Raw genomic sequence first — 14,819 nt, forward strand, 5'->3', positions numbered from 1 at the left:
TGCATTTTCTAATGGTTCAAACTTTATGATAAAATACAAACAGTAGCAATTTACTTGTTTAATTGTTTGAGGTATGCACCAACTCTTTAAAAACAAAAAGGATTGAGTAAGGCACAACATCAAGCTATTCTCCTTTCTGTGAAATTCTGAAAAACTGATACCGTTTTTCAGCTTGGAAAGAAAGTTCCCAAAACGTCACTATGTATCTTAATTTGTCACCTACCTATAAATATGTACATCACGAGTTTGCCCAATCCTGTGACAACGATCTTGAGCTTGTGCATCCATTGTGGGATTCCAGTCCGAATCATAAAATATCACAGTGTCCGCCCCTGTTAAGTTAACACCGATACCACCAGAGCGAGTGGAAAGGATAAACGCAAATATCCTCGTGTTACTATTGAACCTCTCCATCAGTACCTAAAAGTCACCACGATTAATGAACTTGCTTAAGCTTCCGCGAGCATAATTTCGAAGAGTTTAAAATCAGATAGGAGCGAAAGACCTGTGCTACAAGTATTTTTCATGGTAATGCTCAATTGAACTATGAAATCATCATTTAAAAAGCGAGACTGTCGAATATATAAAATAAGATACAAACCTGCCTCTGGTCGACCTTAGTCGAACCATCCAGACGCAGATAAATATGACCGTGAAAGTTCAGGAAAGCCTCCAGCACGTCTAACATTTTTGTCATTTGTGTAAAAATGAGAACTCGATGACCGTCAGTCTTCAGCTTCCTTAATAGCCGATCTAAGGTCTGCAACTTCCCACAGTCGTACTGTATTAAACGTGGATCCGGGAATTGGGTAACCATTGCAGAGGCGATCGAATGCAGACAGGTGGCGGGTTTCGAGAAATACCTAGATAGGACGTCCATCTCTCGCTTTTGGCCCCAGTAAACGTGCGAATTGGGATGCCATACTTGTAGCCGAGGTTCGGGAGCATGAACCGCGGGTACATAAAAGATAAACCTAAAAAGTCGCGGTAATTAAAGGGAAACGCCCCAAAACAAAAGTACCTATCGAACGTTTCTTTAAATTGCTGTATTCGTCTTTCGGGCGTGTACAATACATCCTTTAAACAATCGGAAACTGTTGTACTCATATTGAACAGGGCATTGAGGCAGTGTAAGCGACCGCTACACCACAAAGGATCGCTGTCGCTAGTTTTTACAATTTTTATACTATCCTGAAAGTCTTTTCCGTACAGTGGGACGGCGCCACACCGCCTCTCGTTAACCGTCGCTAAAAGGTCCAACTTATTTTTGTGGTGATCTGTTATTTCAATTTCTCCTTTATCGTTGATCTAAAATTAAATGTTAAGAACCATCCGGTTTTACTTCCCAGATTTGTTTACCAAGTGTTTCCGTTTTGGTGACATAGCTTTTTGTTTCTTCCATCTCACATCCAAGTTATTCGATTGAAGCGAATATAATTTATTTATAAATGTATTTCCTACGGTTTTCCTTCCAGTTTCCTTTTCTTCCTCCATTTTCAACTCGGAAATGTTTGGCGCCTACAATTTACAGTTTATAAATCATGAAGCTTAGGTACAGTGAATGGTAAGGAAATAATGACAGCTATCAGTCTACTATTTTCGCCTTTAGGTTTCTGACGAGAAAAAATTACAAAGTAAGGTGAACTCCTGGAATAGTCTAGTTGAGGATTAAAAAAGCGGAATGATTTGTGAAACAGATATAGAAGATGCGCGCGCGAATGGAGCACAAAAGAAACATGAAGACACTAAAGGGGCGTGAAGGAAATGGGAGAGTAGTGAATAGCGCAAAAGGACAAAAGGTGTCAAGAAAAAGAAAAGGATAAGGAATGCACAAAAAAAATGTGTGAAAGAATTGCGGCCAAGAGGTACGAAAGAAAGGTGGAAAAAACGCAAAAGTCGTGAACAACGCGAGTCAAGAAGACGAAGCGTAGAGAAGGATCTAAGAAAGCGAAGAAAAGATGTGAAGGAGCGTCCATAGAACGCGCCAAAGAGGCATGATGGAATCACCTAATGGACATAAAGAAAGCACCACAGAGGCACAAAGAACGCATCTGAGAGGTCTAAGAAAATAAGTGGGAAGAAAGCAATAAAATAGCTAGATTTCATGTTTTCAAAACATTGGCCCGTATGAATAAAAGTAAGCAAATGCTTATACTTGCAAAATTCAAAGTAAATACTCGTAAGTGCTCCTTCGCACTGGGCGACTTAGCAGCGCTTCTAAGCAGAAGGACAGGACACAGTGCGGCGCTGCTAAACCATGCTAAACAGACCAGTATGAAGGGGCAGTTACGAGTATTTACTTTGAATTTTGCAAGTATAAGCATTTGCTTACTTTTATTCATACGGGCCAATGAATCACAAATCATTTTTTGTATATCAGTCATATTGCCTAGTTTATGTTGTCATACAACAAATTGATGCTATTTCCAAAGATCTTAAAAAACAGGCATTGCATAATTGAAAAACAAGAGTTGCTTCGATTTCCAGTCAACCCAGAAGTGATGGCAGAAGTTTCAATATGCCATCGGATAGATCGTAATGTCACGTATAAAATTATAAGTATTTGATACATTTTTCGTATCTCACCGAATAAAAGACATATTGAAGTGACCGTCTTTCTTTGAACGCACTGTATATTGCTTCGATTAGCATCTTAAATCAGAAAATGGAAAGCTTATGGGAAATCTGGACCGATTTTTGATACTCTAATGCAAAACACTAAAATAAAAAACATAATTTGTACACTGATAACTGGGCCATTAGTGTGGGGGTGGACGATTGTGGGTTTATTAACGCTCATATTTGAAATTCATCGAGGGGGAATGTTGAAGGACCCTTAAGGCTACAACCAGAGCTGGGCAGTATTCGATTTTGTAAATACTTTTTAGTATTCAAATCCTTTAAAGTATTCAAATACTTTGTAATTAAATACTTTTATGGAAGCAGTATTTGTATTTTAACTCAAATACTTTCACAAATTAGTATTCGAATACTTCGCAAGGTATTTGAATACTTTTGAGAAGTATTCGAATACTTCGCATAGTATTTCAATACCAAAAATCGACTACTCCAAAATTTCTCGGGAAAACACTTTTTCTTATTAATTTTGGTGCGTAGAATCCAAAACAATTCGTACTTTTTCGATCAGACTTCTCAATCAAAAGTTATAGACTAGGAACCAATTTCGAAAGAAAATTCAAAGGGCTGTAACTTTTGAACTAATAGCCCAATCTTGGAACTGTTTGAAATTATGGATTCTACAGGCCACATTCTATAAGAAAATTTTTTTCCGGGTCGATCTGAGACAATTTTTTTTTTCGGGCCTCAAAAAAAGGCAGTGTATAACCTTCCTTTTTTACCAAAAATCGACTACACCAAAATTTCTCGGGAAACCACTTTTTCTTATTAATTTTGGTGCGTAGAATCCAAAACAATTCGTACTTTTTCGATCAGACTTCTCAATCCAAAGTTATAGACTAGAAACCAATTTCGAAAGAAAATTCAAAGGGCTGTAACTTTTGAACTAGTAGCCCAATCTTGGAACTGTTTGAAATTATGGATTCTGCAGGCCACATTCTATAAGAAAATTTTTTTTCCGGGTCGATCTGAGACAATTTTTTTTTCGGGGCTCAAAAAAAGGCAGTGTATAATAACCTTCCTTTTTTACCAAAAATCGACTGCACCAAAATTTCTCGGGAAAACACTTTTTCTTATTAATTTTGGTGCGTAGAATCCAAAACAATTCTTACTTTTTCGATCAGACTTCTCAATCAAAAGTTATAGACTAGAAACCAATTTCGAAAGAAAATTCAAAGGGCTGTAACTTTTGGACTAGTAGCCCAATCTTGGAACTGTTTGAAATTATGGATTCTACAGGCCACATTCTATAAGAAAAATTTTTTTCCGGGTCGATCTGAGATAATTTTTTTTGCGAGCCTCAAAAAAAGGTAGTGTATAACCTTCGTTTTTTACCAAAAATCGATCACACTAAAATTTCTCGGGAAAACACTTTTCCTTATTAATTTTGGTGCGTAGAATCCAAAACAATTCGTACTTTTTCGATCAGACTTCTCAATCAAAAGTTATAGACTAGAAACCAATTTTGAAAGAAAAATCAAAAAATTAAATACATCTGAATACCGAACTCGATAGTCTACTTAACTTAAAAACAATAGGGACCTTTCTTATATCCTTAAGACCATATGTATCAATTTTCAAAGCGATCACACGTTTCTAAACAAGTTATCATGCACACGGACAAACGGATGGTCAAAAATGGATGTTCCAAAATCGCTAGGATAATTTCAGAAAGGCGTACGTATCATGTGCACGACGTACGATCGCTGTGAAAACTGGTACACGTATTCTTAAGGAAATAACTGGTATAAGAAAGGTCCTGGTAGGTACCTCCTATATAATAATATAATAATAATAATAATACGCTTTTACTCCCCTTAAATTTGTATATAGTAGTAAGTAGGTATTAAGCCTTTTATCTAGTATACTATTTTAAATTTTTAAAGTATTTGAGTGACAAGTATTTGAATACTTTTTACTGTATTCGAATACTTTTCAAAGTAAGTCAATGAAATACTTTTCAAAGTATTCGAATACCTTTGATAGTATTAGAATACTTTTGAAAGTATTCAAATACTTTTTGAAAGTATTCTGCCCAGCACTGGCTACAACCTAAAAATATTTTCACAGAAATTGCAATTGTTATACAGGGTGATTAATATAGTTGCATTTTTTTAAATGGAACCCCCTGTATATTATTACATATTTCGATTCCTTGGTCAATTTTAGTGAGACTTTATGTACTAAAATTTACACATGATATCTAAAATGAGTAGTTTAGCCGCAATTCGTCGGTTTTTCAAAAAGTAGATGACCTGTAAAAATTGAATATCACAGATCATAAAACTTAGAAGGCCGTGACGTTGCAGTGGCACTAATCATGACATGTACTAACATACACTGAACAGCTAAAGTTAAACTTCTTTTGTGTTAAAAGAATTTCCATCAGAGGCTTGATTTTTTCTTTCTTTTGATTTTTTTAAATGGAACTACGAAGTTTTTTTTATTGCATGAAATGTAAAATTTTATTACCCTTCTAACAATATAAGCATGTCGGTATGTATCTCTTACCTATTTTTTGTAATTGAACAATTTCCATCAGAGGCTTGATTTTTTCTTTCTTTTGATTTTTTTAAATGGAACTACGAAGTTTTTTTTATTGCATGAAATGTAAAATTTTATTACCCTTCTAACAATATAAGCATGTCGGTATGTATCTCTTACCTATTTTTTGTAATTGAACAATTTTAAATAATTCAGTGTTTTTGCGATTTTTAAAACCTCTCAGTAGTCAGTAGACCGTTAAAAATTAAGAACACCAATTCAAATGATACAACATTTACCCCCCAACAAAACAAAAACTCTTGTTTGTCGTAGCCCATTTTAAAAGATAAAATAATTAATTTGCATTTAAACCAATGCGTGAACTTATATAAATAAATCAACTTGAATAGTAAGCCATATTAGAAAATATTAACACAAAATAAAATGAAATAACATCTGTCAGTTTAGTTTATTAGCATTTACAATTCTGTTGTTGATTGTTGTGTTGGGAAAATGGAATTTGAATAACATTTTAAACAGTGCTCTTTACTTTACAGTACTCTTTTTTTTTGCTCTTCTTCAAAATCCTGGTGCACATTGTAGACGAAATATGGCTGAATCAACAATTTCCTGAGAGGTGTGGTCTTGAACATTTATTTAAATATTTATCTTTCTCTTGTATTTATTTAAACTTTTTATTTTGATTTTTTTTAAGTTTTTGTTTTATTTTATTTGGAGTAAATTTTTTATAAATCCAATTGTTTATAATTTTTAACGGCCTATTAATTGCTGAGAGGCTTTGAAAATCGAAAAACACTAAATTTTTAGAAATTGTTGAATTACAAAAAGTATGTAAAAGATAAATATCGACATACTTATATTGTTAAAAAAGTAATAAAATCCTAAATTTGATGTGATAAAAAAAACTTGGTAGTTCCATAAAAAATCAAGTTGATTGAAATTTTGAAAATTGACGGAGTGATTTCTTTTAACACAAAGAAGTGTAACTTGAGTCGTTCGGCGTATGTTAGTACCACTGCAAAGTCACAGCCTTCTAAGTTTGTTAACTGTGAAATTCAATTTTTACTGGACATCTATTTTTTGAAAAAGTGACGAATTGCGGGTAAAAGACCCATTTTAAACATCATGTGTAATACATAAAGTTATACTAAAATTGACCAAGGAATCCAAACATGTAATATACAGATGGTTCCATTTAAAAAAATGCAACTTTGATATAAATCACCCTGTATAACAATTGCAATTTCGTTGAAAACATTTGTAGGTTGTAGCCTGAACGGTCCTTTAACATTACCCCACAATGAATTTTAAGTATGCGCGTTAATAAACCCACAATCTTCCACCCACACACTAATGGCCCACCCCACAACTATTTGAATATTTACTGAAACACGGAACTGGAGGTTGTGGAACAGAGTTTCATACAGTAAAACCAAAAAGAGAAGTTGAACGTTGTAACAGGTGTGTAATCACATAAGTCAATGTACTGCGTGCGTCCAGTGAAACTGCCAAAACCCTAAAACGTGTACAGTAGCCGCCTGAATGTATCCCACATAAAAGTAGTACATGTACGGTCATCTAGTGCCTTTTAGAACCTCTTAACAGGCTTATAAGAACTTTTGATAATCGAGAATTATCTGGAGTTTTTTAGCGCATTTTCCAACGAAGTTGGGTACGCTATTGCAGCCACTTTCTCTGTCCATCCATCTGTCCAAGGCCTTAACTACACCTACAGTTTTCAAGATATTAAGTTCCTTCTTTTTGCATTCGGTAGCATATAGCTCTAGCACCTGAGCCAAGGAAAATATTGACAATTAAACTGCGCATGCGCAGACTGCACAATGTCAACTTGATTAATTTTTATTTTATTAATATTTTTGTTGACATTTCAACTACAGATATTTCTGGTGAAGGCAAGCATATCACATATAGAAAAAAATCCGATATGCGCATGCGCAATGCCAACTTTCTTATTTATGGAGATATTTCTTTGAAATTTTAACCAAGGTTGGTTTTAGTGTAAGCAAATGTATCGCACATTGTAAACATCAGTTTAATACGCGCATGCGCAATATCAACTGTTATTTATCGAGATATCTTCTTGAAATGCAGATGCTTCTGTTAAAAGCAAACATGACTGATATCAAAAGGTCAAGTGGGAGAGCAGATGGTATGGATGCCATACCAATCTGAACTGTGTCCATTTGGGTTGTCACATAAATTATTTTTTAGTTACCATTATAAACTTGTAAACAGCAACTCAATAAACGACTACTGTTATTATTATTATTGCAAAAAATTAGCCGATCTGTGCAGCTCAGATGAGCTTATGTTAGGAGCCCTAACTTTGGCTACAAGGGTTCTGGGTTCGAATCCCAGGTAAGGTATGGCTGTTTGTGATTGTTTAGTGGGTTGAGTGGGAAGAGTAGCAAATTGCTAACACTCCGCCCACTATAAAATAAAGGCAATAAAAAAAAAGAATATGTAATAAATGTGCGCATGCGCAGTCAGTGCACATAGCTATGACCTTTTGGGAAGTACTGATCATTCATGGAAAATGCGCTGAAGGTACTTGCCTTTGGGGCGAAAACCTTTTTACTTGTTCTTAATTATTTTAATACTTGAAGATCCTCTTAGCTCTTTACAAGCCTTATCTGTCTTTAAGTGCATACCTGTTTCTAAGAACTTCCAAGAGTCTATAAAGAGCTTTTCCAAGAATCTTCTAGATGCTTTTGGAGCTTTTAAGGACCTTTAAAAAAAACCCTCGAAAAAACCTTTACAAGCTTTTAATGGTGTGGTGCCTTGAGGAGCTTTTATGATCCTTCAACAGTGAAAGAGGAAGAGAAGCGAAGAAGGCGCGAACGATACAAAAAAGAGGTGCGAAGAAAAAAAAATATATGTGTCATGCAGTCATAAGGAAGTGAGAACATGTGAAAAAAGTGTAAGAGACGAAAATGTGTGAAGGATACTATGAAGTTTAGTATTAGTCATAACACATCAGCTTACCCCAGCAGAAGGTTGAGAATTTACAGACATCAATTGTATTTTTGGCAGTCCTTTAGTGATGTTAGTAACCTGTCCGGCACACACCGCCTGTTTCGGTAGCAACGTTAAACGTTGGCCACCAGTGGTGACGACTGCAATTCCGACAGTACATTATACGTCGACAATGCAATGAGACAATTACCTGTCGTAGACCCAGGAATCAGGTTACTGGGTATGGTAGCGTTAGTGGTGGGGGCTAATAGAATATGTTTACCGGTAGACGTTTGTACTAGTTGCGCTATACCAGGCTGAAACATAAGCTTATCCTGCTTCAAGACTGTTGTAAGATTTACTGTCGTTGGTATGGTCTGATTGCCATTGCCTGTTTGATGCGCCAGCACTAAAAAGATGAAAATAGTGAACAGGTAACACAAAATTGGAGTTAATGTTTGAAAGTACAACAAATTGGTCAACAAGATAAACAACTTCATTGTACAACATCAATTAATCTTCTTTCTAGACATACCGAAAAATTGTTAAACACTTTCCGGCTTGGTAATAGAAAGAAACTGCCGACTAAAGCTTACCTTTGAGAGGATTGTGTTGCACCAATTGTAGTACGCTTTGAGGTGCAATTTTTAATCTTAAATTCGCTTGCGTATTTATAGCTTGGCCGGGTTTAGGAACTTCGTCTTTACAATCTACCTTAACATCACTGGGTTGTTGCAATTTATGCACGTGCATCGCCAATTTGGCAGGCGGACAATAAGGAGGGGGATCTTCGATCGAGTTTATTTCTTCGATTAATTTGCGTGGCGTTTGATATTGACGCATTCTATAACATTGATACGCACTTAAGTAGAGTTCCATTAAAATTAAATTGAAATTGATAGAATACAAATTGATATGCTGCAAAGAACGGTAATGTAGCATGCGTACAGTCGTCGACACGAACCATTTACCTTCCACACGTCATATTCTAAAGCTGCGTACACAACAGACGGAATATGCCATGTTATACCTTCGCACTGGAATGGGGAAATTGTCGGTCGAACTTCGAATAAGTTTGGATGATTGCAAACTTTTCGTAACTGCATAAGTACATTAATGACACTCAGTAAGTTACCAGTAGCTAAAGTCTCTCTAGTTCTGAAATAATGAACGATTAGTTTCAAGACTTGATTGTGAAAACAAAAAACGTACTTTGCCCTAGACATATAGTCGTCGTACAGATACCGTTGTCGCTTCGACAATCTGCACATCACTATATGCTCATACTTTTTCGGCATTTGCTTTTCCACCTCGGATTTCAGTCTTCTCAACAGAAAAGGACGCAACACCTGTAACGACATGTGTAACATATTTAATGCAACAATTGGAAGTAGAGTTGGGCGCGTGACGTGATCAGTCGGAATCTAGAGCAAAAATATGACATGTGCAGTTTATTTCATTATCGCAGATTTGTGATTAACCCAAAATTCCATTAACAATGGGCATTACTCTGCTACAGAATTTGTCAATTTTAATCTGGACAATTAAGTGAGTATAATTAACCGCAGGGTGAGGTAAAAGCTGGGAAACTACTTTTATCTTTTTTAGGTTAAATTTAAAAAATGGGTTAACAACAGTTTTGTTTATATGCTATCTTATTTTGAAATTTTTAAATGACAATATTTATCTTGCTCCCACGTTTAATCGTTACTTTTTTATGGGGTCATATAACAAAATGATCCTTATCCAACAATAGATTTAAAAAAAGTAAATAAAAAATGCTACATGCGCCTTTATTAAAATCCATGCTTCTGGATAGTTCTGTTATACGACCCCGTAAACAAGTTTAGTAACATCACAGACAACATATACTACAGACGGTCAATCTTAAGGGAAAAAAGCACGCTAAGTTTTGTTTCAAATGTCCCCTTATTTAAAAACCTGCTATCCCTCTATTTTGCTCCATCTATTAGCATATACATCGATGTGTTGGTTCTTCTACAGATTTCTTTTATTGGAATGGTTTTGCAAATTGTCTAGGGAAAGAAGTATTGATACTTTATTGTTAGAAAGCTGTCCTACAAGAAATCCCCATAATTTACATCTGGGGCGAGGTGCTGATAATCTTCGCAGGTACACATACAAAGCAAATATCACTTCATATTCGCAATTACGTATTACTCGTTGTGTTCGGGTGCATAAGAAACGATATAACTTGCACCACTTTTCGAATTCTCGAAAAAAGTGTAATAATCTCCGTGTTTGTTTATATATCTACATACTCTCCTTGCCTACTTGTCTCTCCGTTTGTGGAATAAATCTTGCAATCAGCAATTTAACTTCATTTAACATGGATAAAGAAAACCTAAACGTAAGCAATTTTCGAATGAATATTTGCCCCATATGTAATAAATCCCATATGAGGTGTGCAATTATCGGTCAATTACAGCGGTAATTGCATTGTAGAAAACGAAAGAGCCCTGCGATAATTGCACATTTCATGGGAAGTAGGTAAGGTGAGTTTGTAATGTTTATTCGGGAAATATTCCCCCGAATTACACTCGTGGATCAAAATAAACCTCATAATTTTTAGCGCATTTTCCAACGAAGTTGGGTGCGCTATTGCAGCCACTTTCTCTGTCCATCCGTCTGTCTGTCTGTCCGAGGCCTTAACTACTCCTACAGTTTTCAAGATATTTAGTTCGTTCTTTTTGCATTCGGTAGCGTATCGCTCTGGCACCTAAGTCAAAGAAAATCTTGACGATTGAACTGCGCATGCGCAGGCTGCGCAATTGTTAACTTTTTTATTTATTAATATATTTTGTTGAAATTTTAATCACAGATACTTGTAGTAAAGGCAAATACAGGGTGTCCCTAAAAGGTCTGTACAACGCGCTACCAGGGGTTCTTGGTATCAAAATAGGACGATTTAACCCAACTTACCTCTATCCAAAAGTGCTTCGGTAAGGCACTATCTACCGCCAAAGATTTAAAAAAGAAATCGTTATTTTTATTTTATTGGAAAATGGTTTTGCAGATTAAAATGAAATTCGGGATGTGAATGTCTAATGTAAAAAGGGTCTTTGTGTTTTGATTGTAGTTGCTATGTAGGTGGTAAAATACTGACCATCCATATCTGAAGAGGTCTACAACTTTTTAACTACTACTTTGACGGTTCTGAATTTTTAGACACTGATAGACAGTTTACTTGCAAGCATTTTTTGTCTCTTGATGAATATCACTATCTGTGATGGTTTACGAAAAAAATAATAATTTAGGCATGATGAATGGCATGCACCATACATGCGATTGTTCCTCAAAAAATGACGATGATATCACAAAGACCCTTTTTACATTAGACATTCACATCCCGAATTTCATTTTAATCAGCAAAACCATTTTCCAATAAAATAAAAATAACGATTTTTTTTTAATCTTTGGCGGTAGATAGTGCCTTACCGAAGCACTTTTGTATAGAGGTAAGTTGGGTTAAATCGTCCTATTTTGATACCAAGAACCCCTGGTAGCGCGTTGTACAGACCTTTTAGGGACACCCTGTATATCGCATATAGTAAAAAATCAGATGTGCGCAATGCAAACTTTCTTATTTATGGAGATATATCTTTGAAATTTTAACCAAAGATACTTATAGTAAAAGAAGACGTAGTGCATATTGTAAATCTCAGATTAATAAGCGCATGCGCAGGACGCGCAATATCAACTGCGCAGTAAGTGTCAATTTCCTTATTTATGAAGATATTTCTTTAAAATTTTAACCATATATGCCTCTAGTAACGAAAAACATAACGCACATAGGTATGGCCTTTGGGGAAGTATTGATCAATTTATGGAAAATGCGCTGAAGTTACTCGCCTTAGGGCGAAAACCTTTTACTTGGTTATTCAAGTATCTTATCAGTAAAAAACTGCATTCAGTTATTTTCATAATTTGTTTAAAGAGCATTTTGATGCACTTATGCAATTACCTAAGAAAATTGTCACAAAGCAAAGTTTTAATAGCGATCCTCGAGATGGTTTATAGTTTTGTATCTATTACTGTCTGCCGGTTTAGTGTGTTGTCACTTCACTCAACGAAACCATGTGTATTGTATGCAAAAAAATCCCCTGAATTCGTAAATGACAGTCTAGCTGACCAGAAACTCCGGGAACATATTGCTATACACAAGGAAACAAAGAAAAAATGGGAAGATGTCGTTTTTTCGCATTTGACTTAATTAGGTATCTCGTTAAGTATTCCTCTTACGGAAAAAATGAAGAAAACGAATTTGTTTAGAATCGATTTTTCTATAGCTCAATTTACATTATACTTTTTTCGTCTAGAAACTTTGACTAGAAATGTGCTAGATTCGACACTATACTAGAAATTTAAATTTACCGCTTTTTGATGCATTGACTTTTTGGGTACGTTCCACTTAACGCCCGCAACGACCACGACGCCCGTCTGCCGTTCCACATAACGACCACAGTCGTTATGGTCGCAGTCGCGACGTCAGATATGACGTCATTACTAGCGACCGCAACGAGCCCACGGCGCTCGCCTATCGTACCTGGGTCAGCGTGGGCGTTCTAATTTGATAACCTTACATTCTTGACAGGAGACATTTCTAGAGACATTTAACTGTCAGACACTGATTGTTTGAACACGCATGCGTTACAAATTTTTCGTTTTCGCTATGGAGAAAATATAATTACGTGTTTCAGAACGTAACCTTGTGGTGGACATTACATTATGGATGTTCTACATGCACAAACTGGTAAGTATATATGCTGATTCGTGAATGTTAAAGTTATTTGTTAAGGAAAATTCTGCTTTAACACAATTTTCTTTATTGTAGATCTTATGGATGAGTATGATAGATTATAAATGGTAATGCAACGATGGATGAAAATGAGAATGCACGTTAGTTTTGAATGAAAAAGAGAAATTGTTTTCGAAGCAGCATTCCCAGAAGAAATTCTGGGGAGAAGTGTTCATTATCATCGTATTAAGTATGGCCGCAGCATTTATGATAGAAATTCAAAAGTCGTTTTCAATATTTTAAAATTAAAAATAAAAAATATTTACCAACTTAATGTGACTCTTGAATTCATAATCCACCCCACTTTGTATCCTTTACGCATTACGAACTCCTCAACGACGTCCATGTTGGAAAACTGTTCACTCACGCGTGACGTCACATCGTACTCAAAAGCGTTCCACTTAAGGTTTCGCCCACAACGCCTCTAAGCTAGTGGAACGACAAAACCGCGGTCGCGGTCGTGATCGTTACGGGCGTTAAGTGGAACGTACCCTTTGTGTTTCAATGGCAGTGCTGCCAATTTCGGAAAACAAATCTCAATATTGTACATTTTGAGGTTAATTAAAATTGCTAGGAAACAAACATGAATAACAAGCAAAAGAAACTCATTTTTGCTATGTACATGTACCTAATTCAAGAGACTTATATTTGAGGTTATGTTCAAGAGTATAAAAATAAAGTTGTTGGTAGCACGGAATTTGTTCTAATTTGGTGCTAGTGCGCAAGTCACAAGTATGAAACTTGGATGGAAAATGAGTCTGGACCTAGTTTCAGGATTAGAAACTTGGACGGAATTTTCTGATTTACATTGTCAAAATTTTAACAAGTTCATCTAGTACAAGTTCTAGTCAAAGTTTCTAGACGAAAAAAGTATAATGTAAATTGAGCTTATCAGGTACAGTTGGTATGACTTTTATTAAACAGAGTGCCAAGGGCGTATTATAAAGTTACTTTCTTGCTCTATTTCTGAGGTTTCCACTAAACTAATTCCACAGTCCGTGGATTTGCAAAACTCATCGAGACAACAGACAATTGTTGGAATAGGTTGTTTTACGGTTCCACCATCCATAAAAATATTGAAAACGCTCTGGGAGTCATCCAGTTTGAAGGACAAAGCATCGAGAAGGGCGCATTAACAAAAACAAATGTTAATTTTTGGGATTACTTTTTTTGTATTTTTCCAGAAAAAACATTTAAAAATGAACGGTTCTGTACAAACTGAAAATTTGATTCTAAACAAATTCATTTCTATGAGCTCGAGCAATAGTTGATGAGATAATTGGGAGTTAAATGCAAAAAAAACTGCATTTTTCCATTTTTTCTTGATTTTTTGTGTATAGCAATATGTTCCGGGAGCTTCCGGGCAGGGAACTACATACACTTGGTTTCGTTGTGTGAAATGCCAACATCCAGTTTAGAATACTTTTGGAGCTAATTTGACTGGACTATGTTGACCCTACACATTGACATAAAATAAATAAAGTTCGTTAAGTGCTCCCTCCTCTAATCAAAAAATTTTGTGATGGTATTATCACAGATACATATAGGTAGGCAAGGCCATGCGAGGGGGGCCCAGGCCCTGGACGCCAAGTCTGGGGGGCGCTGAAGTCGCCCGTCGTCGCCTTCGTCGGGAGCGTCAAAGGCGTGAGTGGAAGATTTACCTCGAATTATACCGGGTGATTCATTAGACACTTCTAACTTCATGATCGCTTGAATTTCGCGCGTAAGGTTTTAGTATTTTTTGCATTATTAAATTGACGGTTTGAATTTCGTTAGTAATTTTTTTCTGTCATGACTGTCATTTAAGAAACCAGTGTCGCCGTTAATTGTTGTGTGCCATTTGCGGTTTATTACTTTTTCCATTTTGAACAATTTTTAGAGT

At 35.8% G+C, this 14,819-nt stretch overlaps 1 protein-coding gene and 1 non-coding gene across 6 annotated transcripts in view; both read right to left on the reverse strand.

Annotated features, from left to right (window-relative positions):
- Positions 1–14,819, reverse strand: part of LOC116175876 (helicase domino) — a 50,346-nt gene that overhangs the window by 17,388 nt on the left and 18,139 nt on the right. For all 5 annotated transcript variants that reach the window (XM_031494228.1, XM_031494227.1, XM_031494226.1 and 2 more), the window contains 9 exons: positions 9,331–9,467; positions 9,090–9,276; positions 8,715–9,036; positions 8,330–8,527; positions 8,149–8,279; positions 1,360–1,518; positions 1,022–1,308; positions 602–974; positions 224–420 (listed from right to left, as the gene is read on the reverse strand). In XM_031494228.1, the coding sequence (XP_031350088.1) occupies positions 224–420; positions 602–974; positions 1,022–1,308; positions 1,360–1,518; positions 8,149–8,279; positions 8,330–8,527; positions 8,715–9,036; positions 9,090–9,276; positions 9,331–9,467 (1,991 nt within the window). The remainder of the gene's footprint in view (positions 1–223; positions 421–601; positions 975–1,021; positions 1,309–1,359; positions 1,519–8,148; positions 8,280–8,329; positions 8,528–8,714; positions 9,037–9,089; positions 9,277–9,330; positions 9,468–14,819) is intronic.
- On the reverse strand, positions 477–567 carry LOC116177543. Its single transcript, XR_004146696.1, has one exon. It is a non-coding gene; the product is annotated as a small nucleolar RNA snR60/Z15/Z230/Z193/J17 (small nucleolar RNA).

The sequence above is a fragment of the Photinus pyralis genome, unplaced genomic scaffold (assembly GCF_008802855.1).
Source record: "Photinus pyralis isolate 1611_PpyrPB1 unplaced genomic scaffold, Ppyr1.3 Ppyr1.4_LG7, whole genome shotgun sequence".
Taxonomy (NCBI): domain Eukaryota; kingdom Metazoa; phylum Arthropoda; class Insecta; order Coleoptera; family Lampyridae; genus Photinus; species Photinus pyralis.